The sequence below is a fragment of the Canis lupus genome, chromosome 4 (assembly GCF_003254725.2).
Source record: "Canis lupus dingo isolate Sandy chromosome 4, ASM325472v2, whole genome shotgun sequence".
Taxonomy (NCBI): Eukaryota; Metazoa; Chordata; class Mammalia; order Carnivora; family Canidae; genus Canis; species Canis lupus.
In genome coordinates, this window is record NC_064246.1 from 37,230,961 (window position 1) to 37,257,267 (window position 26,307).

General features: G+C 40.5%; 1 protein-coding gene across 8 annotated transcripts in view; it reads right to left on the bottom strand.

Moving 5' to 3' along the window:
- FAF2 (Fas associated factor family member 2) overlaps positions 1 to 26,307 on the bottom strand; it is a 91,149-nt gene that overhangs the window by 35,456 nt on the left and 29,386 nt on the right. For all 8 annotated transcript variants that reach the window (XR_007410203.1, XR_004814966.2, XR_004814964.2 and 5 more), the window contains 2 exons: positions 18,972 to 19,040; positions 1,712 to 1,846 (listed from right to left, as the gene is read on the bottom strand). Coding sequence is in view for 5 of the 8 variants with exons in the window: in XM_049109116.1 (XP_048965073.1) it covers positions 1,712 to 1,846; positions 18,972 to 19,040 (204 nt within the window). In the remaining 3 variants the exon portion in view is untranslated. The remainder of the gene's footprint in view (positions 1 to 1,711; positions 1,847 to 18,971; positions 19,041 to 26,307) is intronic.

Here is a 26,307-nt window from a genome sequence, read left to right on the forward strand (position 1 = left end):
CGCCTTCGGCCCGGGGTATGATCCCGGAGACCAGGGATCGAGTCCCACGTCAGGCTTCCTGCGTGGAGCCTGCTTCTTTCTCTCTCCCTCTGCCTGTGTCTTTGCATCTCTCTCTCTATCATGAATAAATAAATAAAATCTTAAAAAAAATAAAATATGGTATACAGAAATAACAATAAAGATAACCACTATCTTATCCAGGGTAAGATAAGATACTACTACCCTGGATATCTGTATATAAAAGAGAAATAATTATATTAACCACAATTATAAATCCCCATATAGCTGCTAATCTTAGTAATAATACTAATTATTATTTTAGCAATATTTATTACTGATTTTTTTAAAAGATTTTATTTATTTATTCATGAGAGACACAGACAGAGAGAGAGGCAAAGACACAGGCAGAGGGAGAAGTGGGCTCCATGCAGGGAGCCTGACATGGGACTCGATCCCGGGTCTCCAGGATCAGGCCCTGGGCTGAAGGTGGCGCTAAACTACTGAGCCACCCGGGCTGCCCTGCTGATGTTATCATTAACTAGAACATATACAGAGGCTTTACAGTTTACAAAGCCTTCCTTATATGTCATATTGTGTTAAACTGAGAACTTCCCTGTGTCTATGGCCAGGGGGTTCTGAAGCCTCATGGCTAACCTTAGGATCCTAAACACTGAGTCAAGCCCAAACAAACTGACAAAGCATTAGGCATATACAGAATTTCTGGAGTCATATAATTGCTCTAGGAATCTGTCTTCTTCTACTTCAGCATACCCTAAAACAACTAGTTAGAAACTCCCATTTTTAAAATGTTGTCAAGTACTCTACAAAAAAGTTACAATAATTGAGTAAATTCTAACTGCTGCAAGGTTAAAGAGACTCCTTTTTGGAATTCTAAATCCAAGTATAAGAGATTGGGGATAACTCAAGAATAAGAAAGAGAAACTCCAAAAAGTTCTCTGGAGTTCATTATCAGTATATACATATCTGACTTTTCTAATTAGACTATAAGTGCAGTTTGAAGAGGGAGGACTGGCTCTTTATTCCTATCTGGATCACCAACAGCAAAATAGCAGATACAATGGAGCACTCTTAACCTGTTGAATTTAAAGGAACCACCATCACCTCCCAGTTACTACCCCTTCAAGATGAATTTCAAAGATATGGCCAAGGTCTCCACAAAGATTCCAAATAACTTTCCCAGAAGTAGCTTAAAATTAAGTGAAATGAAGCAACAAAAAAACCCAGTAAACACTCTTACTTAAAAGTGAAAATGAAACATCTAGGGATGTCTGGCTCAGCTGGTAGAGCATGTGACTACTGATCTCATGGCTATGAGTTTGAACTCTATGTCGGGCGTATAGATTACTTAAAAAAATAAAATCTTGAAAAAGAAATAGTGAAAGATCTATTAAACATGTAACAAACATTTTTAGATATGTAAATAAAACTGTGTACTCAAAACAAGGTGTACAGAACTCTTCAAATAACTAGCAAAGACAAAAATAAAACAAAAAAGGATAGTTACTCTAACAATTCATTGAGGAATCAAGAGAAAATGATAAACCCAATAAATCTGCCAAGGTGCCAGGTCTAACTAACAGATTCACATTCTGAGTATTTCCTTTGCTCCTATCATATAGAGATCAATACAACCTCGTGAATGGACTTATAAAATAAACAAGGGGGAAACTCCAGTTACAAAATAACTTGCCCTTGGCTGTGGTCTTGAAACAACATAACTGTAGATCCTGTGGTCAGCTGTATTAACTTGCAAGGGTCGGGATGGAGGTGGGTTGAAAACACTTGGTACACCCTCTTGTTCATTCAATCGGTCCTGTACAGCAGCCTGAGAAGGAAAAAACAGTAGTAAGAGTTTCAGTGATACTTAAATCCACCCAAAAGAAAAGATGAGGCAACTATTGCTTGGGGTTTCAAAACAGATCACCTGATGAGTATATCTTTCTTTTTTAAATGAGGGCAGATTATTATTTTTTATTTTATATTAATATTATATTATATTATATTATATTATATTATATTATATTATGAGAGAAACAGAGAGAGGCAGAGACACAGGCGGAGGGAGAAGCAGGCTCCATGTAGGGAGCCTGACGTGGGACTCGATCCTGAGTCTCCAGGATCAGGCCCTGGGCTGAAGGCGGCACTAAACTGCTGAGCCACCCGGGCTGCCTGAGTATATCTTTATAAACTTTTAATTTACTATGCTGGGAGGCAATGTGGTGACGACTCCAGAATTCACAGTAGAGGAGTCCAAGAAACTTGTCTGGAAGACCCATTTATGCAGCAAACAAAACTGCTTTTATTCAGATGGTATGTGTTATTTAGGGTGGCTGGGATCTAAGGTGCTTCAGTGTAGGAAGGAAAGCCACCCAAAGAGAATACAATGTAGAAAGTGCCCTTGGAGCTGTGCAATGGAGCAGTCACCACAAGCAGTCTTTGATGGAGGGCTTGGCTTTGAAACAGTAACTTAGGTCTGAATCTTTGCTCTACCACTCAGAATAGTCAGCTGGCTTATGAGCCTCAGTTTCCTCATGTGCAAACTGAAGGAATAGTACTTCTCAGGGTTAATTTGAAAATTTGATGAAATGTCCATTTGTAAAGATTCCAATATAATTCCTGACAGAAAACATTCAGGAAAACCTTATTATTATTATTTTTAATAAAGATTTATTTATTTGAGAAAGACAGAGAGAGTAAGCAAATGCTTGTGAGTGGGGGGAGGTGCAGAGAATCTTAAGCAGACTCCTCGCTGGGCATGGAGTCTCACACAGGACTTGATCTCACCATGAGAGATCATGACCTGAACCAAAATCAGGAGTCAGACACTTAACCAACTGAGCCACCCAGATGTCCCCCAAAACCTTACTCTTTTCTTAACTTTGCCCTAGGAAATGGGTATTTGTCCCAGTGTAGTAAAAAATTTGGTCCTGCCCAAAATGAGATCTGGTTTTGGCTTTGGATTCTGGGAGATAATCTATACCTGACAGAAGTGTTTTTGTTACCAGATCTTATGGCCATCCCAGAAAGACTAGTTATACAGTTTAGAGTGGGGACTTTGGGCAATGTAGTATCAATTGACTTGGACACTGAACTCAATTGTAGGCGATCAATCAAATTTATTTATGACCATGTAATGAAATCCCAATGAAAACTCTGGACTCTGAAGCTAAGGTGAGCTTCCCTGGTTGGCAACACTTCATGCATAATGTTACAAATCTTTGATTCTATGAAAGAGAAATACAGAAGCTTTATATTTATAACTCAAAATTCTGCCCTATATGTCTCTTCCTTTAGCTGATTTTAATCTAGATCCTTTCTCTGGAATAAACTGTAATCACAAGTATAGCTCTTAGAGAACTCTTCTAGTGAATTATCAAACCTGAGGATGGTTTTGGGAAATTCCTGAACCTGCAGTTACTGTCATAAGTGAAGGTGGTCTTTTTAAGAACCTGTATGCTTTTTTTTTTTTTTTTTAAGATTTTATTTATTTATTCATGAGAGACAGAGAGAGAGAGGCAGAGACACAGGCAGAGGGAGAAGCAGGCTCCATGCAGGGAGCCCGATGTGGGACTCGATCCCGGGTCTCCAGGATCACGCCCTGGGCCGAAGGTGGTGCCAAACTGCTGAGCCACCCAGGGTGCCCACCTATATGCTCTCTAACCAAGATAGTTGATTTTAAACTTTGCAGTGTGGCTAATGCCAGGTAGTTCTCTAAGTTTTCATATTTTTGAGTATTAAGGCACAATTTGACGTGGCAAGAACAGTCTTTCAACAAATAATGCTGGGACAACTGGATACTGACATGCAAAAGAATGAGCCTGAACTCCTAAATCTCATTATATACAAAAATTAACTCAAAATACATCAGACCTAAATATAAGGGCTGAAATTATAAAACGCTTAAAAGAAGACACAGATGAAGATCTCCATGACCTCGGATTAGTTAACTGTTCTTAGATATGACACTAAAAGCACAAACAACAAAAGAAATAAATTAGATAAACTGGACTTTCATCAAAACTGAAAACTGGGACAGCCCAGGTGGCTCAGCAGTTTAGCACCGCCTAAAGGTGGGTGTGATCTTGGAGACCCAGGATCGAATCCCATGTCAGGCTCCCTGCACGGAGCCTGCTTCTCCCTCTGCCTGTGCCTCTGCCTCTCTCTGTCTCTCATGAATAAATAAATAAAATCTTAAAAAAAAAAAAAAAAACCTGAAAACTTTTGTGTATCAAAGGACACTATCAAGAGATTCAAAAGGCAACCCACAGAATAGAAGATTTGCAAATTGTGTATTTGACCAGAGTATGGTATCTAGAATATATTAAAAACCCTTACAATTCATCATGAAAAATAACACAATTTAAAAATGGCCAAAGGACTTGAACAGACATTTCTCCAAAGATGATGCACAAATAACCAACAAGCACATAAAAACATGCTCTATATAATTAGCCATCAGAAAAAATGCAAATCAAAATCACAAGACAGTACCTTCACACCCACAAGAAGGCTGTAATATAAAACATTAACTAACGTTGGGGAGGATGTGGAGAAATTGGAATTCTCATACACTGCTGCTGGGTATGTAAAATAGTGTAGCCTCTTTGGAAACAGTCTGGCAGTTCTTCAAAAGGTTAAACACAGAGTTGCCATAGGTTTCAGCAAATACATCCAAGAGAAATGAAAAGTTACATCTCCACAAAAACTTGTACAGTAATGTTCCCTACAACATTACTGATAAGGACAGAAGTGGAAACAACCAAGTGTTTATCAACTGTGGTATATTCATAAAAGGGAATGCGATTTGACAATAAAAAGGAATAAAATGATACATACTACAACATGCATACATCTTGAAAACATGCTAAGTGAAATAAACCAGACACAAATAGACAAATACCCTCTGATGTCATTTATATGAAGTATCTAGAATAACCAAATTCTATAGAGACAAAAAGCGGAATTGTGGTTACCAGAGGGCAGGGGAAGAGGATAATAGGAAATAATCATTTAATAGGTACAGAGTTTCAGTTTGGGATGAAGAAAAAGTTCTGCAAATGGACAGTGGTCAGGTGGCACAATATAAATGTACTTAATGCAACAAAACTGTAAACCCCAAAATGGTTAAAATGGTAAACACAAAAAAAGGATGCAATACTGATATATGCTACAAATATGGATAAACATCGAAAATATTAAGTGAAAGAAGCCAGTCACCAAAGACCATGTAACTATGATTCCATTCACATGCAAGTCCAGAAAAGGGAAATCCATAAACAGAAAGTAGATAAGTAGTTGCTTAGGGGCATGGAGGGATAGAAGTTGGTGGGTAATAGTTTAAAGGGTACGGGTTTTTCCGGGGGGGGGGGTAATGTCAATATTCTAAAATATTTTGGGGAAAATGTTTTAAAACTGATGGTGGTAATGGCTGATGGTGGTAATGAATATACTAAAAACTACTGAATTTCACATTTTAAATAGGTGAACTCTTTGGTATGTGAAATACATATCAATAATAAAGCTGTTATTTAAAACCCACAACTGACAGCAATAGTGCTCAATTATATAAATTAGATCTTCCAGGCAAAAAGTAGAATTTTGGAAAACTTCTGTTTGCCATTGTAAACCTGGCAATTTCTAATACTTTTTAATTTTTTTTTTTTATTTTTTTTATTTATGATAGGCACACAGTGAGAGAGAGAGAGGCAGAGACACAGGCAGAGGGAGAAGCAGGCTCCATGCACCGGGAGCCCGACGTGGGACTCGATCCCGGGTCTCCAGGATCGCGCCCTGGGCCAAAGGCAGGTGCCAAACCGCTGCGCCACCCAGGGATCCCAATTTCTAATACTTTTTAAAAGCTTTTCTGATGAGTTTGGTGGTGTTATTAAGACATTAAATTATACAGTAAAATGTAACATTTAGGAAATCTGTATTAATTCAAGGAACCCTATTTTCCAAATAATCAATGCTTGAAGTTACAAAATCATGCAATGGTCAAAGATCCTTACAAAGTACAACATACATCAATTACTTTACAGTGGGACCTTAGGGAGGCAAGTGACAAGGGGAGTGACAAAGAAAAGTGACAAAGACAGCACAAAAAACAAAAAACAAAAAACAAAAAAAACAAAGACAGCACAAAGCACAAAGCCCAGGATGGTGAAAGAGAGATCAGATGTAGTCTTCAACACAGACAGAATCAAGTTAAACACTAAGTCAATTGCCACGCTGGAAGGATACTCAAGCAGTCCTATAGAGCATTTCACATGGCAGGGAACTGAGTACCTACTGCCAACTAACACCACTACCTTGCTAGATGTGCTTAGATTTCCTCTTTAAACTGGTACTCAACAGTTTGGCTTTTTACAAGACAACCATACCTACATAAGTAATGGGGGTGGTGGAGGGGAGGAGAAGCAGGTGGCAGACACCCAGATATTAATCTGCTGCTGCCAATTCCACTTTTGACTCATGATAGCCTTTAAGGAACCATTTATTCTTGGGAAACAAGTATGGGGGACATTCAACACAGGAAAGAACTAGAGGTATAACTTAAGAAAGAGATGACTGGATCGAGAGTCCTAATGCCACTCATGTCCAAATATTTTCTCCATAGGCAGAGTCAGGGCACAAAAGCAAGAGGTGAGTGGCCAGTGGGCTTCAAGGATGATGGGAGCTAATGAACTGATAAAAGTAGATCTTAGAAGTTTTCATTACGAGAAAAAAAAAAAAAAAACTGTATGTATGGGGATCCCTGGGTGGCACAGTGGTTTGGCGCCTGCCTTTGGCCCAGGGCAGGATCCTGGAGACCCGGGATCGAATCCCACGTCGGGCTCCCGGTGCATGGAGCCTGCTTCTCCCTCTGCCTGTGTCTCTGCCTCTCTCTCTCTCTCTCTCTGTGACTATCATAAATAAATAAAAATTAAAAAAAAAACAACTGTATGTATGTTGACAGATACCACTAACCAGACTTATTGTGGTGATCATTTTGCAATATAAATACTGAAATCATTATACCTAAAACTAATATAATGTTAAATACCAATTACACTTCAACAAAAACCATTTTTAATTAAAACAAATAAAAATTAAGGCTATCCCTCAAAAAAATAATTGAAGAAAAGTGACGGCTCTCAAAAAACTGTGTGTGAAACTATCTACTAATTACATTAAAAAGACCATTCATGGGGCGCCCAGGGGTCAGCTGAACGTCCAACTCTTGATTTCCAGCTGGGGTCATGATCTCATCAGGGTTGTGGGTGTGAGCTCCAAGACAGGCCCCTCACTCAGCATGGAGTCTGCTGGTCTCTCTCTCTGCTTCTCCCCACTGCTGGCAACATGTGTGCTCTCTCTTTAAAATAAATAGTATTTTTTATTTCTTTATTTTAAAGACTGTATTTATTTATTCATGAGAGACACAGAGAGAAAGAGGCAGAGACATAAGCAGAGGGAGAAGCAGGCTCCCTGCAGGGAGCCTCATGTAGGACTCAATCTCAAGACCCAAGGTGAAGGCAGACTGCTCAACCACTGAGCCACCCAGGTGCCCCAATAAATAATCTTTCAAAAAAAGACCATTCATAAGAAACTAAACAACAACAACAAAAATTGCAAGATAGATCAATCGATTTCAATGTAAAAGACAATGAAAAGTTGTTTTCTTTCTTAAATTCTACATATGAGAGGAGGGGCAAGATGGCCGGAGAGTAGGGTCTCCAAATCATGTGTCCCCACCAAATTACCTAGAAAACCTTCAAATCATCCTGAAAATCTACGAATTCGGCCTGAGATTTAAAGAGAGAACAGCTGGAATGCTACAGTGAGAAGAGTTCGTGCTTCTATCAAGGTAGGAAGACTGGGGAAAAAGAAATAAAGAAACAAAAGGCCTCCAAGGGGGAGGGGCCCCACGAGGAGCCAGGCTGAGGCCGGGGCCGAGTGTCTCCAGGACAGGAGAGCCCCGTCCTGGAGAAGCAGGAGCTGCACCAATCTTCCCAGGTGGAAAGGGGCTCACAGGGAGTTGGAGCAGGACCCCAGGAGGGCGGGGGTGCCCTCGGGCTCCCTGGGACAAGTAACAGAGGAACTGCGCCCCGGGAGAGTGCGCCGAGCTTCCTAGGGCTGCAGCACGCACGGCTGGACCCGGGAGCAGCCTGGAGGGGCTTGGGCCCCGGCTCCGCGGAGGGGGCTGCGCGGCTGGGAGCGCGAATCCAACAAGCGCAGGCCCTGGAGCACAGGGCGCCGGGACACAGCCCAGGATCCGGCCTACCCCCGGGGACAGGCAGAGGCCGGGAAGGCCCAGGACCACAAGGACGCTCCTGCCCCAATCTGAGCAGATCAGCGGCCCCGCCCCGGAGCCTCCAGGCCCTGCAGAGGTAGAGCTCTGTAGTTACTGCAGGGGCTAAATCCAGGGCTCCAGAGCTGGCCGCTGCCACTGGGGTTGTTCCTCCTGGGGCCTCACGGGGTAAACAACCCCCACTAAGCCCTGCACCAGGCAGGGGGCTGAGCAGCCCCCCCAGGTGCTAACACCTGAAAATCAGCACAACAGGCCCCTCCCCCAGAAGACCAGCTAGACGGACAAGTTCCAGGGGAAGTCAAGGGACTTAAAGTATACAGAAACAGAAGATACTGCCCCGTGGTTTTGTTGTTGTTTTCGTTTTGTTTTTTTGTTAGTTTTTTTTTGTTTTGTTTTGTTTTGTTTTTTTGCTTTTTGATTTCCTTCCCCCACCCTTTTTTCCCTTTCTTTTTCTTTTCTTTTTTTCTTCCTTTTTTCTTTTCTCTTTTTTCTTTTTTTTCTCTCTTTTTCTCCTTTTCCCAATACAACTTGCTTTTGGCCACTCTGCACTGAGCAAAATGACTAGAAAGAAACCTCACCTCAAAAGAAAGAATCAGAAACAGTCCTCTCTCCCACAGAGTTACAAAATCTGAATTACAATTCAAAGTCAGAAAGCCAATTCAGAAGCACTATTATACAGCTACTGGTGGCTCTAGAAAAAAGCATAAAGGCCTCAAGAGACTTCATGACTGCAGAATTTAGAGCTAATCAGGCAGAAATTAAAAATCAATTGAATGAGATGCAATCGAAACTAGAAGTCCTAACGACAAGGGTTAACGAGGTGGAAGAACGAGTGAGTGACATAGAAGACAAGTTGATAAAAAAAAAAAAAAAAAAAAGACAAGTTGATGGCAAAGAGGGAAACTGAGGAAAAAAGAGACAAACAATTAAAAGACCATGAAGATAGATTAAGGGAAATAAACGACAGCCTGAGGAAGAAAAACCTACGTTTAATTGGGGTTCCCGAGGGCGCCAAAAGGGACAGAGGGCCAGAATATGTATTTGAAAAAATCCTAGCTGAAAACTTTCCTAATCTGGGAAGGGAAACAGGCATTCAGATCCAGGAAATAGAGAGATCCCCCCCTAAAATCAATAAAAACTGTTCAACACCTCGACATTTAATAGTTAAGCTTGCAAATTCCAAAGATAAAGAGAAGATCCTTAAAGCAGCAAGAGACAAGAAATCCCTGACTTTTATGGGGAGGAGTATTAGGGTAACAGCAGACCTCTCCACAGAGACCTGGCAGGCCAGAAAGGGCTGGCAAGATATATTCAGGGTCCTAAATGAGAAGAACATGCAACCAAGAATACTTTATCCAGCAACGCTCTCATTCAAAATGGAAGGAGTGATAAAGAGCTTCCAAGACAGGCAGGAACTGAAAGAATATGTGACCTACAAACCAGCTCTGCAAGAAATTTTAAGGGGGACTCTTAAAATTCCCCTTTAAGAAGAAGTTCAGTGCAACAATCCACAAAAACAAGGACTGAATAGATATCATGGTGACACTAAACTCATATCTCTCAATAGTAACTCTGAACGTGAAGGCAATGACCCCATCAAAAGGTGCAGGGTTTCAGACTGGATAAAAAAGCAGGACCCATCTATTTGCTGTCTACAAGAGACTCATTTTAGAAAGAAGGACACCTACAGCCTGAAAATAAAAGGTTGGAGAACCATTTACCATTCAAATGGTCCTCAAAAGAAAGCAGGGGTAGCCATCCTTATATCAGATAAACTAAAATTTACCCCGAAGACTGTAGTGAGAGATGAAGAGGGACACTATATCATACTTAAAGGATCTATCCAACAAGAGGACTTAACAATCCTCAATATATATGCCCCGAATGTGGGAGCTGCCAAGTATATCAATCAATTAATAACCAAAGTGAAGAAATACTTAGATAATAATACACTTATACTTGGTGACTTCAATCTAGCTCTTTCTTTACCGATAGGTCTTCTAAGCACAACATCTCCAAAGAAACGAGAGCTTTAAATGATACACTGGACCAGATGGATTTCACAGATATCTACAGAACTTTACATCCAAACTCAACTGAATACACATTCTTCTCAAGTGCACATGGAACTTTCTCCAGAAGAGACCACATACTGGGTCACAAATCGGGTCTGAACCGATACCAAAAGATTGGGATCGTCCCCTGCATATTCTCAGACCATAATGCCTTGAAATTAGAACTAAATGACAACAAGAAGTTTGGAAGGACCTCAAACACGTGGAGGTTAAGGACCATCCTGCTAAAAGATGAAAGGGTCAACCAGGAAATTAAGGAAGAATTAAAAAGATTCATGGAAACTAATGAGAATGAAGATACAACCGTTCAAAATCTTTGGGATGCAGCAAAAGCTGTCCTGAGGGGGAAATACATCGCAATACAAGCATCCATTCAAAAACTGGAAAGAACTCAAATACAAAAGCTAACCTTACACATAAAGGAGCTAGAGAAAAAACATCAAATAGATCCTACACCCAGCAGAAGAAGAGAGTTAATAAAGATTCGAGCAGAACTCAACGAAATCGAGACCAGAAGAACTGTGGAACAGATCAACAGAACCAGGAGTTGGTTCTTTGAAAGAATTAATAAGATAGATAAACTATTAGCCAGCCTTATTAAAAAGAAGAGAGAGAAGACTCAAATTAATAAAATCATGAATGAGAAAGGAGAGATCACTACCAACACCAAGGAAATACAATTTTAAAAACATATTATGAACAGCTATACACCAATAAATTAGGCAATCTAGAAGAAATGGACGCATTCCTGGAAAGCCACAAACTACCAAAACTGGAACAGGAAGAAATAGAAAACCTGAACAGGCCAATAATCAGGGAGGAAATTGAAGCAGTCATCAAGAACCTCCCAAGACACAAAGGTCCAGGGCCAGATGGCTTCCCAGGGGAATTCTATCAAACGTTTAAAGAAGAAACCATACCTATTCTCCTAAAGCTGTTTGGAAAGCTAGAAAGAGATGGAGTACTTCCAAATTCGTTCTATGAGGCCAGCATCACCTTAATTCCAAAACCAGACAAAGACCCCACCAAAAAGGAGAATTACAGACCGATATCCCTGATGAACATGGATGCAAAAATTCTCAACAAGATACTAGCCAATAGGATCCAACAGTACATTAAGAAAATTATTCACCATGACCAAGTAGGATTTATCCCCGGGACACAAGGCTGGTTCAACACTCGTAAAAAAATCAATGTGATTGATCATATCAGCAAGAGAAAAACCAAGAACCATATGATCCTCTCATTAGATGCAGAGAAAGCATTTGACAAAATACAGCATCCATTTCTGATCAAAACTCTTCAGAGTGTAGGGATAGAGGGAACATTCCTCAACATCTTAAAAGCCATCTACAAAAAGCCCACAGCAAATATGATTCTCAATGGGGAAGCACTGGGAGCCTTTCCCTTAAGATCAGGAACAAAACAGGGATGTCCACTCTCACCACTGCTATTTAACATAGTACTGGAAGTCCTAGCCTCAGCAATCAGACAACAAAAAGACATTAAAGGCATTCAAATTGGCAAAGAAGTCAAACTCTCCCTCTTCACCGATGACATGATACTCTACATAGTAAACCCAAAAGTCTCCACCCCAAGATTGCTAGAACTCATACAGCAATTTGGTAGCGTGGCAGGATACAAAATCAATGCCCAGAAATCAGTGGCATTTCTATACACTAACAATGAGACCGAAGAAAGAGAAATTAAGGAGTCAATCCCACTTACAATTGGACCCAAAAGCATAAGATACCTAGGAATAAACCTAACCAAAGAGGTAAAGGATCTATATCCTAAAAACTATAGAACACTTCTGAAAGAAATTGAGGAAGACACAAAGAGATGGAAAAATATTCCATGCTCATGGAATGGCAGAATTAATATTGTGAAAATGTCGATGTTACCCAGGGCAATATACACGTTTAATGCAATCCCTATCAAAATACCATGGACTTTCTTCAGAGAGTTAGAACAAATTATTTTAAGATTTGTGTGGAATCAGAAAAGACCCTGAATAGCCAGGGGAATTTTAAAAAAGAAAACCCTATCTGGGGGCATCACAATGCCAGATTTCAGGTTGTACTACAAAGCTGTGGTCATCAAGACAGTGTGGTACTGGCACAAAAAGAGACACATAGATCAATGGAACAGAATAGAGAATCCAGGGATCCCTGGGTGGCGCAGCGGTTTGGCGCCTGCCTTTGGCCCAGGGCGCGATCCTGGAGACCCGGGATCGAATCCCACGTCAGGCTCCCTGCATGGAGCCTGCTTCTCCCTCTGCCTGTGTCTCTGCCTCTCTCTTTCTCTCTCTCTGTGAGACTATCATAAATAAATAAAAATTTATAAAAAAAAAAAAAAAGAATAGAGAATCCAGAAGTGGACCCTCAACTTTATGGTCAACTAATATTCGATAAAGGAGGAAAGACTATCCATCGGAAGAAAGACAGTCTGTTCAATAAATGGTGCTGGGAAAATTGGACAGCCACATGCAGAAGAATGAAACTAGACCATTGTCTTACACCATACACAAAGAGAAACTCAAAATGGATGAAAGATCTAAATGTGAGACAAGATTCCATCAAAATCCTAGAGGAGAGGGATCCCTGGGTGGCGCAGTGGTTTGGCGCCTGCCTTTGGCCCAGGGCGCGATCCTGGAGACCCGGGATCGAATCCCACATCGGGCTCCTGGTGCGTGGAGCCTGCTTCTCCCTCTGCCTGTGTCTCTGCCTCTCTCTCTTTCTCTCTGTGTGACTATCATAAATAAATAAAAATTAAAAAAAAAAAATCCTAGAGGAGAACACAGGCAACACCCTTTTATGAACTTGGTCACAGTAACTGCTTGAAAGATACATCCACGAAGGCAAAAGAAACAAAAGCAAAAATGAACTATTGGGACTTCATCAAGATAAGAAGCTTTTGCACAGCAAAGGATACAGTCAACAAAACTAAAAGGCGACCTACAGAATGGGAGAAGATATTTGCAAATGACATATCAGATAAAGAGCTAGTTTCCAAGATCTATAAAGAACTTATTAAACTCAACACCAAAGAAACAAACAATCCAATCATGAAATGGGCAAAAGACATGAACAGAAATCTCACTGAGGAAGACACAGACATGGCCAACATGCACATGAGAAAATGCTCTGCATCACTTGCCATCAGGGAAATACAAATCAAAACCACAATGAGATACACCACCTCACACTGGTGAGAATGGGGAAAATTAACAAGGCAGGAAACCACAAATGTTGGAGAGGATGCGGAGAAAAGGGAACCCCCTTACACTGTTGGTGGGAATGTGAACTGGTGCAGCCACTCTGGAAAACTGTGTGGAGGTTCCTCAAAGAGTTAAAACTAGATCTGCCCTACAACCCAGCAATTGCACTGTTGGGGATTTACCCCAAAGATTCAGATGCAATGAAACGCCGGGACAACCTGCACCCCGATGTTTATAGCAGCAATGGCCACAATAGCCGAACTGTGGAAGGAGCCTCGGTGTCCATCGAAAGATGAATGGATAAAGAAGATGTGGTTTATGTATACAATGGAATATTACTCAGCCATTAGAAATGACAAATACCCACCATGTGCTTCAACGTGGGTGGAACTGGAGGGTATTATGCTGAGTGAAATAAGTCAATCGGAGAAGGACAAACATTATATGGTCTCATTCATTTGGGGAATATAAATAATAGTGAAAGGGAATATAAGGGAAGGGAGAAGAAATGTGTGGGAAATATCAGACAGGGAGACAGAACATAAAGACTCCTAACTCTGGGAAACGAACTAGGGGTGCTAGAAGGGGAGGAGGGCGGGGGGTGGGAGTGAATGGGTGACGGGCACTGGGGGTTATTCTGTATGTTGGTAAATTGAACACCAATAAAAAATAAATTTAAAAAAATTCTACATATGAGTAAAACCATATGGCATTTGTCATTCTCTGACTTATTTTGCTTAACATAATACACTCTTGTTCCACCCACATCATTGCAAATCACAAAATTTCATTCTTTTTCATGGCTAATATCCCATTGTGTGTGTGTGTGTATGTGTGTGTATACATACACCCCATCTTCTTTATCCATTCATCAATGGACATTTGGGCTATTGATAATGCTGCTATAAACACTGGAGGGCATGTAGCCCTTTCAATCTGTAGTTTTGTATCCTTTGGGTAAATACCTAATAGTGCAATTGGTGGATTGTAGGGTAGTTCTACTCTTAACTTTTTGAAGAATCTCCAGTGTTTTCTAGAGCAGCTGCACCAGTTTGCATTCCTACAAACAGTGCAAGAGGGTTCACCAAATCCTTGCCAACATCTGTTGTTTCTTGTGCTGTTCACTTTAGCCATTCTGACAGCTGTGAGGTGGTATCTCATTGTGGTTTTGATTTGTATTCCCCCTATGATGAATGATGTTGAGCATCTTTTTATGTGTCTGTTAGACACTGAGATGTCTTTTTTGGAAAAATGTCTATTCATGTCTTCTGCCCATTTCTTAACAGGATTATTTGGTTTCTGGGTGTTGAGTCTGATAAGTTCTTTATAGATTTTGCATACTAAACCCTTTATCAGAGATGTTGTTTGCAAATATCTTCTCCCATTCTTTTTAGTTTTGTTGATTATTTTATCCATATATATATATTTTTTAACATTTATATTTATTCATGAGAGAGACAGACTGAGAGAGAGGGGCAGAGACATATGCCGAGGGAGAAGCAGGCTCCCCGGAAGAAGCCGGATTCGAGACTCAATCCTGGATCCCGCATCATGACCTGAGCAGAAGGCAAGTGCCCAACCGCTGAGCCACCCAGGCATCCCCTTATTTGTTTAAAAGAAATTTGAAATAAGTATTGCAAAATGTCTGGCTTTCAGGAGCTGGATGGTAGGTACATGGTTTTTCACTTTATATTTTTCTCTTTTAAAATATGAATTAAACAAATTTATTTCATGGGACGCCTGGGTGGCTCAGTGTCAAGTTGAGCATCTGCCTTCGGCTCAGGACATGATTCTAGTCCCAGGATCAAGTCCCACACCAGGCTCCCTGCATGGAGCTTGCTTCTCCCTCTGCCTGTGTTTCTGTCTCTATGTGTCTCTCATGAATTAAACAAACAAACAAAAAAAATTATATATATATATATACACACACACACACACACACACACATATATATTTCATAACGTTAATGGAACATTATTAAGACACAAAAACCTCAATACATATCTATATGAAATAAAATGAAAAATTAATATGAAAATAATAAACAAAAAAACAAGATATGAGGAATTCCATGTATGTTCCTAAATAACTTTTGGGTCAAAGAAAATCTAAACTTTAAAAATATATTTTCAGAAGAAATTCATAACCTTAAATGCAAGAAAGAACACAAATAAATTAACCAAGCTATAAAAATCAATATGCTAAAAAAAGAGTACAGATCTAAAAGAAGTGTGAAAATATTTTTTTTTTAATTTTTTGGGTTTTTTTTTTAGATTTTTCTTAAATTAAAAAAAAAAAAAGCACAGAAAAAAGGAGCTGATAAATACAAGAGCTTTTCATAAACCAAACACATAAACAATAAAATAAACCAGTCTCCATCAAGTCTCACTTATTAAGAAGGGAAAAAAGAAGTGGTGCCTGGGTGAAACAGTTGGTTAAGTGTCTCTGCCTTCAGTTCGGGTCATAAGTTCAGGGTTCTGGGATGAAGCCCATCATGGGCTCAAGGGGGAGTCTGCTTCTCCCTCTTCCTCTGCTTCTCTCCCCACCTGTACACAAGCTCTCTCTCTCAAATGAATAAAATCTTAAAAAAAATAAAAATAAAAAAAAGAGAAGGGGCAACAATAGATACAGAAAAGAGCAGAAGATATGTTCCTTTGTATAGCCTATGTAAAAAAAAAAAGAGAGAGAGAGAGAAAATCTCTGAGAAAAAAGCATCTTCTAAGAAAGCTTATCAAGAAAGATGTAGTAAAGGGGCACCTGGATGGCTCAGTTGGTTTAACATCTGCCTTCGGTTCAGGTCATGATCCCAGGGTCCTGGGATTGAGCCCCATGTCAGGCTCCCTGCTCAATGGGGAGTCTGTTTCTCCCTCTCCCTCTGCCCCTCCCCTGCTTGTCCTCTGTCTCTCTCTCAAATAAATAAATAAATAAAATATTAAAAGAGAAAGATATAGCAAATTATGAATGATGGGGGGAAACTTGAAAAAGTTAAAAGAAAATTGGCAGAAATAAATTTTCATGTGCTTTCTTTCAAATCTACGCTATGTACCCTTTTCAATTCATTTTATCAAGTCAGTCATCTTATAAAGCCAGCACATGCTTGAAATAAAAATCTAACAAGGAGATAGCACAAAATTATCATACAGAGCAACATCATTCATTCCCTCTGTCTAAAACACATTCCCTGCCCCAAATGCTCATATTCATCATTCAGGTGTCAGCTCAAATATAACCTCCTCAGAAATGCCTTACTTTACCACCCTATTTAGAATAACTCTCAGATCCTGTGACATTTTCTACACTCATCTTATTCACAGCATTTATTACAAATTGAAATTATCTAGAATTAAGCTCCACGGGAGTAGGATATTAATCTTGTTCTCTGGTATAGTGCCAGACCTAGAATTTAGTTGCTCAAAAGTGTGTTGAATAACTAAATATAACTCAGGAATATTTTATGAAATCTAGCACCCTCTTCAATTAACATACTATAATTAAAACAGTAATCTCAACAGAGATCGTATGAATATACTAAAATTGGAAAATAGTTGGCAGATATTTATTGAATGCCTAATGATGTGCTGGAATGTTTCAGATGCTAGGAAGACAGCAGTTATTAACAAAACCAAAAAATAGGGGCAGCCTCGGTGGCGCAGCAGTTTAGCGCCACCTGCAGCCTAGGGCATGATCCTGGAGACCCTGGATCGAGTCCCACGTCAGGCTCCCTGCATGGTGCCTGCTTCTCCCTCTGCCTGTGTCTCTGCGCCTCTCTCTCTCTCTCTCTCTCTCTGTGTCTCTGTGTCTCTATGAATAAATAAATAAATAATCTTAAAAAAAAAATCTCTGCTCTCATGGAGCTTACTAATCTCTAGTGATGTATCTCAAAACAACATCACACTCGATAATAAAACATTAGAGGCCAATGTTTGCTATTATTACTAAGTGACACTGTTGTTCTAGAAATTCAATGATCAAGTAAAAGAAATAAAAGATCTATATATGGGGGAAAAAATCAAGAGTTGCAGATGACACAGCTAGCTACCAAGAAAATATAAAAGAATAAACTATAAAATATGCAATAAGAGGTTCGTTCACATTAAGGTATTTAGTTACAAACCAAATACATAAAAATCAAGTTTTTCCAAAGAGCCACTGAGAAAAAAATAAAGAGGGAGATCATTACACAGAGGGATCTGGTCATTATCCTTTTTAATTTTTTTTATTTTATTTTTTAAAAGATTTTATTTATTCATTCATGAGAGACACAGAGAGAGAGAGGCAGAGACACAGGCAGAGGGAGAAGCAGATTCCAGGAGGGAGCCTGACGTGGGACTCGATCCCAGGTCTCCAGGATCACACCCTGGGCCGAAGACGGCGCTAAACTGCCGAGCAACCCAGGTTTCCCAGTCATCATCCCTTTTATTTTTTTAAGATTTTATTTTATTCATGAGAGACACAGAGAGAGGCAGAGACACAGGCAGAGGGAGAAGCAGGCTCCATGCAAGGAGCCTGATGTGGGACTCGATCCTGGAACTCCGGGATCATACCCCGAGCAAAAGACAGATGCTCAACTGCTGAGCCACGGGGTATCCTCGGTCATCATCTTTTATAAAATTTTATAATACACTTTTCTTCTAAAGATTTTTTTTTTTTTTTAATTCATGACAGACAGAGATAGAGAGAGGCAGAGGCACAGGCAGAGGGAGAAGCAGGCTCCATGCAGGGAGCCTGAGGCGGGACTTGATCCCAGGTCTCCAGGATCACAACCTGGGCTGAAGGCGGCACTAAACCACTGGGCCATTGGGGCTGCCCTTTTCTAAAGATTTTATTTACTTAGAGAGAGAGAGAGAGAGAGAGAGAGAGAGAGAGAGAGAATCTGGGGGGGGGGGGTTTAAAGAGAGAAGCAGATTCCCACCGAGGGGGAAGCTCCATATAGGGATCAATCCCAGGACCCTGGAATCATGACTGGAACCAACGACAGATACTTAACTCACTACGCCACTCAGGTGCCCCTTAATTTTATAATAAACTTTGATCATAATTTTTTTAAAAAGATTTTATTCATTTATTCATGAAAGACAGAGAGAGAGGCAGACATAGGCAAAGGGAGAAGCAGACTCCCCATAGGGAGCCTGATGGGGGACTTAATCCCAGGACCACACCCTGAGCCAAAGGCAGACACTCAACCACCCAGCCACCCAGGTGTCCACTGTGATCATAATTTTTATCTTTCCTACACATTTAAAGACTAAAGAGTTATAAATTTGAAGGAAAAAGAAACTATGAAGAGAGAATTCTTGCTGTGGAAAAGTGGTCTTTGGTTCATCAAACCAGGAAAAAAGAAATAAGCTCAGAATGAATTCCAGTATACCTCTATGTTCCAGTTATGCTGTTCCAAGGTATGGCGACATTGATCCATAGATTCTATGCCAGTCAGATCCTGAAAAGAAGGAAAAACCAAAAAGTTACTTAGGGAGAAACCAACAGTATATAGGTAGATATTTCCCTAATACTTATGAATGCTGCTGGGAAACTACATTGAAAAGTATTGAAGATAGGTCTTCAAAGATGGCAAAAATGTCACTATTCAGAATTTATCTAGTCAGTTATAGCAGGTATTACTCCTATAGAACAAAAGAATGAGTTTCTTACCATTTAAAACTTCAAGGCTTTCAATTAAGATAACTAGTGATTAAAATCAATTTCTCCTCTCAAATTTAAGTTTAAAAAAATTAAATATTTCTTCAACCACTGGGTCCAGCAAAATATTCTTTAATTCAACACTTGTTTATAATACATAATAATATAAAAATACAAGTTTCCTGAGAAAAGGTAATGCCTTTCCATAACTTACATCATTTTGCCTACTAGCATATAACCTACCTTATAACATGAACTGTGTAAAACTGAGTCTGTTATTCATAGACTTCCCTATTTTTTTTAAAGATTTATTTATTTATTATTTATTCATGAGAAACACACAAAGAGAGAGGCAGAGACACAGGCAGAGGGAGAAGCAGGCCCCTCACAGGGAGCCCGATGAGGGACCCGATCCCACACTCTGGGATCACGCCCTGAGCCGAAGGCAGACACCCAACCGCTGAGTCACCCAGGTGTCCCACTTAGATTTCCCTATGGTATTTTTCCCTTTTCCCTTCTCCTTGGACTGTTCTCAGATTTCACTTTGTTCCTTCTCTGGCTCCTCGTCTTCCACCCCTCTACATGGAATGTCCTTTCATCTCTCTATACCTCCCCCTCCCTGGAAATCTTATTTAAAGATTGTTTGTATGTATATATGTATGTACTGAGAGGGGAGCAGGGAATCTGAAGCAGACTCTGTACTAAGCGTGGAGCCCGACATGAGGCTCAATCTCATGACCCTGAAATCATGACCTGAACCAAAACCAAGAGTCAGACACTAAACCAACTAAGCCACTCAGGTGCCTCAACCTCCACACCCACAATCTCATTTAATTCTTAGTCTTTAACTGCCCTTTCTACTCAGATGACTCTTAATTTAATCCCTGGGCCTGCCATCTCTTCTGAAGTTTATAATAACCAGAAATTTGCACAAAGCTAAATCCTAGACTTCTTTTGAGGTCTAATACAAAAGCCAAATCCATCCATCCATCCATCCTTTCATATAACAAATGTCTATTGTTATTGTCTATTCTATATACTGCTTACTATGCCCAAAAGATACATACAGAAATGAATAGGATAAAGTCTCTGTTCTAAAGAAATTCCTCTTAACAACCAGCAAGCAGCAGGAGAAAGAGACTGATCTCAACCTCACAATATTGTGGTAACATGCACTTCTGAATCAGGAGCCTGAGGTTCCGCCTTATTTCTGTACCCTATAACCATGGACACGCTTTAACCCCTTAGGATTTAATTCTAAAATATTTTAGTAGGACACCTGGGTGGTTCAGTAGTTAAGCATCTGCCTTTGGCTCAGGTCTTGATCCTAGGGTCCTGGAATTAAGTCCTGCATCGGGCTCTCCATAGAGAACCTGCTTCTCCCTCTACCTATGTCCCTGCCTGTCTCTTATGAATAAGTAAAGTCTTTAAAAATAATAATAATGATGATAATAGGGAAGCCTGGGTGGCTCAGCGGTTGAGTGTCTGCCTTCGGCTCAGGATATGATCCCGGATTAGGATCCAGTCCCGTGTCGGGCTTCCTGCAGGGATCCTGCTTCTCCCTCTGCCTGTGTCTCTACCTCTCTCTCTGTGTCTCTCATGAATATATAAATAAAATATTTAAATAGAATAAATAATAAAAGATTTAGTTTCCTTTATGTGCACCATAAGGGACTTAGTTTTTGGACTGATTGTCCTTTCCAGACCTTAAAAAAACAAAAAACCTGAAGTTTGTATTATTTAGGTATGCAATTGTTTATTTTTTAAAAACCCAACTAATATGTAAATTTTGATAGGAAAAAGTGTTTTTATGTTTAAAATACTGTACAAATTTCTTTTTTGGGGCAGCCTAGGTGGCTCAGCGGTTTAGCGCCGCCTTCAGCCCAGCCAGAGCCTCAAGTCCCGCATCAGGCTCCCTGCATGGAGCCTGCTTCTCCCTCTGCCTATGTCTCTGTGTCTCTCATGAATAAATAAATAAAATCTTTAAAAAAAAAAAAACAAATTTCTTTTTTTTTTTTTTTTTAAGATTTGTTTATTTATTCATTCAGAGAGAGAGAAATAGGCAGAGACACAGGCAGAGGGAGAAGCGGGCTCCATGCAGGAAGCCCGATGCGGGACTCGATCCGGGGTCTCCAGGATCACGCCCTGGGCTGCAGGCGGCGCTAAACCGCTGCACCACGGGGGCTGTACAAAATTCAAAACTGAAATTGGAAAGCTCTTTTAATTACTCTAGAGCTCTATTAATTAGACCCATTGGCTTTGGGGCAGCTGAGTGGCTCAGTTGGTTAAGTGTCCAACTTAGGTCATGAGATTGAGCCCCACATCAGGCTCTGTGCTAAGTGTAGAGACAAAGAATTCTCTATCCCTGTCTTTCCCCAGCCCTCTTACAAAAAAAAAAAAAAAAAAAGAACCACTGGCTTTCACAGTTCTAACAGTCTGGACTTTAGTTTTGACCATTCCAGGCCTCTTCTCAATTTGGCTACTGCCGACTTTTCTCTTAACTTCCAGTTTTCTCACAGCTTTTTGCAGAAGACTGGGACATCCAGGGTTTCCCCTCCTCATATACATTCTCTTTAAGAATTAGACTCTACTGGGCAGCCTGGGTGCTCAGCGGTTTGGCGCCACCTTCAGCCCAGGGCGCAATCCTGGGGTCCGGGGAATCAAATCCTGCATTGGGCTCCCTGCATGGAGCCTGCTTCTCCCTCTGCCTGTGTCTCTGCCTCTCTCTCTCTGTGTCTCTCATGAATAAATAAATATCATCTTAAAAAAAAAAAAAAAGAATTAGACTCTACTCAGGTGCCTGGGTGGGTCAGTCACTTAAGTGTCTGCCTTGGCTCAGGTCATGATCCCAGGGTCCTGGGATCAAGCCTCACATCAGGCTACCCGCTCAGCAGGGAGTCTGCTTCTCCCTCTCCCTCCTCCCCTCTGCTCATGCTCTCTCTCAAATAAATAAATAAAATCTAAAAAAAATAAAATAAAATAAAAGGTTTAGACTACTTTTACCTTCTCAGGGTGAATGGCCATTCTGCTCTAAATGGTTTTCTATCTCTCTTATGTAACTATTATCTTCTACCTTCTACCATGATTATTATTTTTCTAAAAAGAAATTTATTTTTCTATGAGAAAGAGGGGGAGAGAACAACCAGGGAGAGTGGCAGAAGGGAGGGGGTTGTAGACTCCCTGCTGAGCAGGGAGCCCGATGTGGGGCTCAATCCCAGGACCTGAGCTGAAGGCAGACACTTCACCCACTGAGCCACCCAGGCGCCCCTACCATGATTATTTATACTCATTCTATTACCTTATCAGAGGATACAAGCTCCTTGAGAGCAAGATCTGGGATATATCTATAGCACAGAGTAACTTAAAAAGTTATAGAAAAAGTCCAAATTAAAAAGACCTTTATGTAAGCTTTGGTAATTGTCATTATAAAATTTTTTTTTAATTTTTATTTATTTATGATAGTCACAGAGAGAGAGAGAGAGAGGCAGAGACACAGGCAGAGGGAGAAGCAGGCTCCATGCACCGGGAGCCTGATGTGGGATTCGATCCTGGGTCTCCAGGATCGCGCCCTGGGCCAAAGGCAGGCGCCAAACCGCTGCGCCACCCAGGGATCCCTGCGCCACCCAGGGATCCCTAATTGTCATTATAAACTGAAATCCTCTAGACATTCTCATCAAGTCTCATTACATACTAATACCTTGGCGCTTAAAATTCCAAATGTTTTGAATAGATGTTAAGCTGGCTGTTAAAACACAAATTTGCAGAATCTTCCTGAAGATCAGTAAGTCACAGATGAAGCCCAGGAATCTTTTTTTTTTTTTTTTCTTTAAGCTCCTCAATGAATCCTAATGTATAGCCAGGCTAGGAAATTCATGGTAATATATAGTTCTACCCAGGACAAGAGATTATACTATATGTCACTTACTTTTTTTTTTTTTTTTTTTAGAAAAAGAGAAACATTATAGGAGAGATCAGTAATTGCTCAATATATCTTCAATATACTGAAATACCCTAATTTGCATGCAAAACTCTTGTAAGTAGTGCATCAGGGTAAACTGGAAGTCCAACTGAACAAGCCTGCTTTTGATCACTACTGGTGAGTACTAAAACCATGCACTAGGAATAATGCAATGATGGACACACCTAGGACAGGACTATTTATTTATCTATCAACAAATGTTCACTGACCCAGTATTCTAGATACTCAGGATACAAATTCAGTTCCTGCACTCATTAAGTTTATATCCTACCAGAGGCAGACTGACCAAAACAAATCACACGCATAGAGCAAATAAATAAACACTCTTTTAGGGTAGGGGATTCCTTTGGATTGAGGAAAAGCCTCTAAAAGGAGCTAACATTTCAGCACTAAGCTGGTGAAAGGTAAGGGTCCATTCATGGAAAAATATGCAGAAAGAGTAGTCTGGGCAGGACAACAAGTGCAAAAACAAGTGCAAATGGATATATGACACTATGACACATTTCAGCAGAAAGCTGGTGAAAGGTAAGGGTCCATTCATGGAAAAATATGCAGAAAGAGTAGTCTGGGCAGGACAACAAGTGCAAAACCAACAAGTGCAAATGGATATATGACACTATGTATTTGTCAAAGCTCACAGAACTTTATAGCAGAGTGAATCTTAATGCAACTAAATTTAAAAAAATCATTTAAAAGGTCAGAGGATCCTAAGATGGAACACAGATTACGTACGACAAAGTAATTTAATTATGTTATAAATACATGGAAACAACTTCAATGAAGGGGGTGAAGCATAAAGGAACTAATGTAAATACCTGTGGAAATGAATGGAGTCTGTAAGACTACAGGCAAAGGAAACTCCACATAAGAGCTGTTCTCCAGTGGATACAGCTGTTTGCCACTGGGTGTTAATTTTAAAGCCACTATATCTATAAACATACAGGGGGACACCTGGGTGGCTCAGCAGCTGAGCGTCTGAGCGTCTGCGCCTGAGCGTCTGCGCGTCTGCCTCAGGGCGTGATCCTGGGGCCCCAGGATGGAGTCCTGCATTCCGCTCCCTGCAGGCCCCGGGATGGAGTCCTGCATTCTGCTCCCTGCAGGAAGCTGGCTTCTCCCTCAGCCTAGGTCTTTACTTTCTATCTCTTGTGAATAAATAAATTAATCTAAAAAAAAAAAAACCCACATATACCATATACAGGAACTGAACAATTAAGTTAACAGATGGCAGGGAGCCAGTTTTCTCAGGGTTGAAGTGGGAAATTACAGATAACCAAGGGCAGAAGAAGTCTAGAATGATCTATGTGGTAATGGATTAGAGTTGGAGACATCTGAATCAACTCATGTTTAGTTTAATACAGAATGGTTATAGACAGAAGTAGTTAACTTAGTGTATATATGTACTTGCTCCATCAGCTCAGAGATCCTAGAAGCACAACACACACACCAGTAACAAGCACACAGAATGCCCAAATTTCAGTTGCTAAACCATTCTCCAAAAAAAGGAACCAAGTTCCTTGGAGAAATGGGTGATCCTAGGACTAGGGCAGGAAATACACAAGTGAGCCTAGAGAATCTCCTAGTGCCAAAAAGTAAGGAAGTGCCCCAAAGAACCCCATAATGATGGAGGTATATCAAGAAGAGTCAACTCAAAGAGCTGCCAGAGGCCAAATCTGAGTACCAAAATACAAAACAGTCATAGATTATAATCATAAATACAAAATAAATATCCTGAAGTCCACATAAATACATAACTGAATAAATATGGGAGAACAAACATCCTGTGCAAAACAAATCCAAAAGACTGTGTAGATACTATGCGTTCAAGGAAGCAGAGCATAACTCTCTACTCCTTAAGTGTGAGCTATGTGCAGTGACTTTCTTCCAGAAGAGTACAATACGGGAAAGGAGGGGAAAAGATTAACTTTATAGTTGAGAAACCCTACAACACACTACCAACACTACCACAACCAGGTGATCAAGTCAATGTCAATGGTGATAAATCGTGTTGACATTATGTACCCTTGATAAGATATAATAAAAAAGCACTTTACCTCTGTGGTATTCCTTCCCAAAAATCCATAACTGTCACCCAATCATGAGAAAAACATCAGACAGATTCCAACTAAGGAATATTCCACAAAATACCTGACTAGTACTCCTGAAAACTGCCAAAATCATCAAAAACAAGGAACGTGGGGCAGCCCCGGTGGCTCAGCGGTTTAGCGCCACCTTCAGCCCAGGGTGTGATCCTGGAGACCCAGGTTTGAGTCCCACATCGGGCTCCCTGCATAGAGCCTGCTTCTCCCTCTGCCTGTGTCTCTGCCCCTCTCTCTCCCTCTCTCTCTCTCATGAATAAAATCTTTAAAAAAAAAAAAACCACAAGGAACGTCTGAGAAACTGTGACAGCCAAGAGGAGCCCAAGGAAAGTTGGGTACTAAGGGTAATATGGTATCTGAGATGGGGTCCTAGAACAGGAAAAAAAAAAAATTAGGTAAAAAGAAGGAAATCTGATTAAAGTAGGGACTTGAGTTAATGTATCAATATTGGTTGTAACAAGAGTAACCAAATTAATGATGTAACATGTTAATAAGAAACACTGAGTGAAGGGATCCCTGGGTGGCGCAGCGGTTTAGCGCCTGCCTTTGGCCCAGGGCGTGATCCTGGAGACCCGGGATCGAATCCCACGTCGGGCTCCCTGCATGGAGCCTGCTTCTCCCTCTGCCTGTGTCTCTGCCTCTCCCTCTGCCTGTGTCTCTGCCTCTCTCTCTCTGTGTGACTATCATAAAAAAAAAAATTAAAAAAAAAAAAGAAACACTGAGTGCAGGGGACATGGGGAGTTATGTACTATTTTCCCAACTTTTCTATAAATCTAATTCTGAAGTAGAAAGATTACTTGAGCAAGAAAAAACAAAAGTGGGAGAACACTTCTAATGCAGAACAAACTTGGCAAGCTGGCAAATAAGGTCTCAGAAGGCAGGGGAGAACACTCATCTAGAGTGGCATTTCTCAGTTTGACTTGCATACCTGAAGTACCTGAGGGGAATCTACAGAAGTCTAGACCTCTACCACAAGCATTTTATTTTATTTT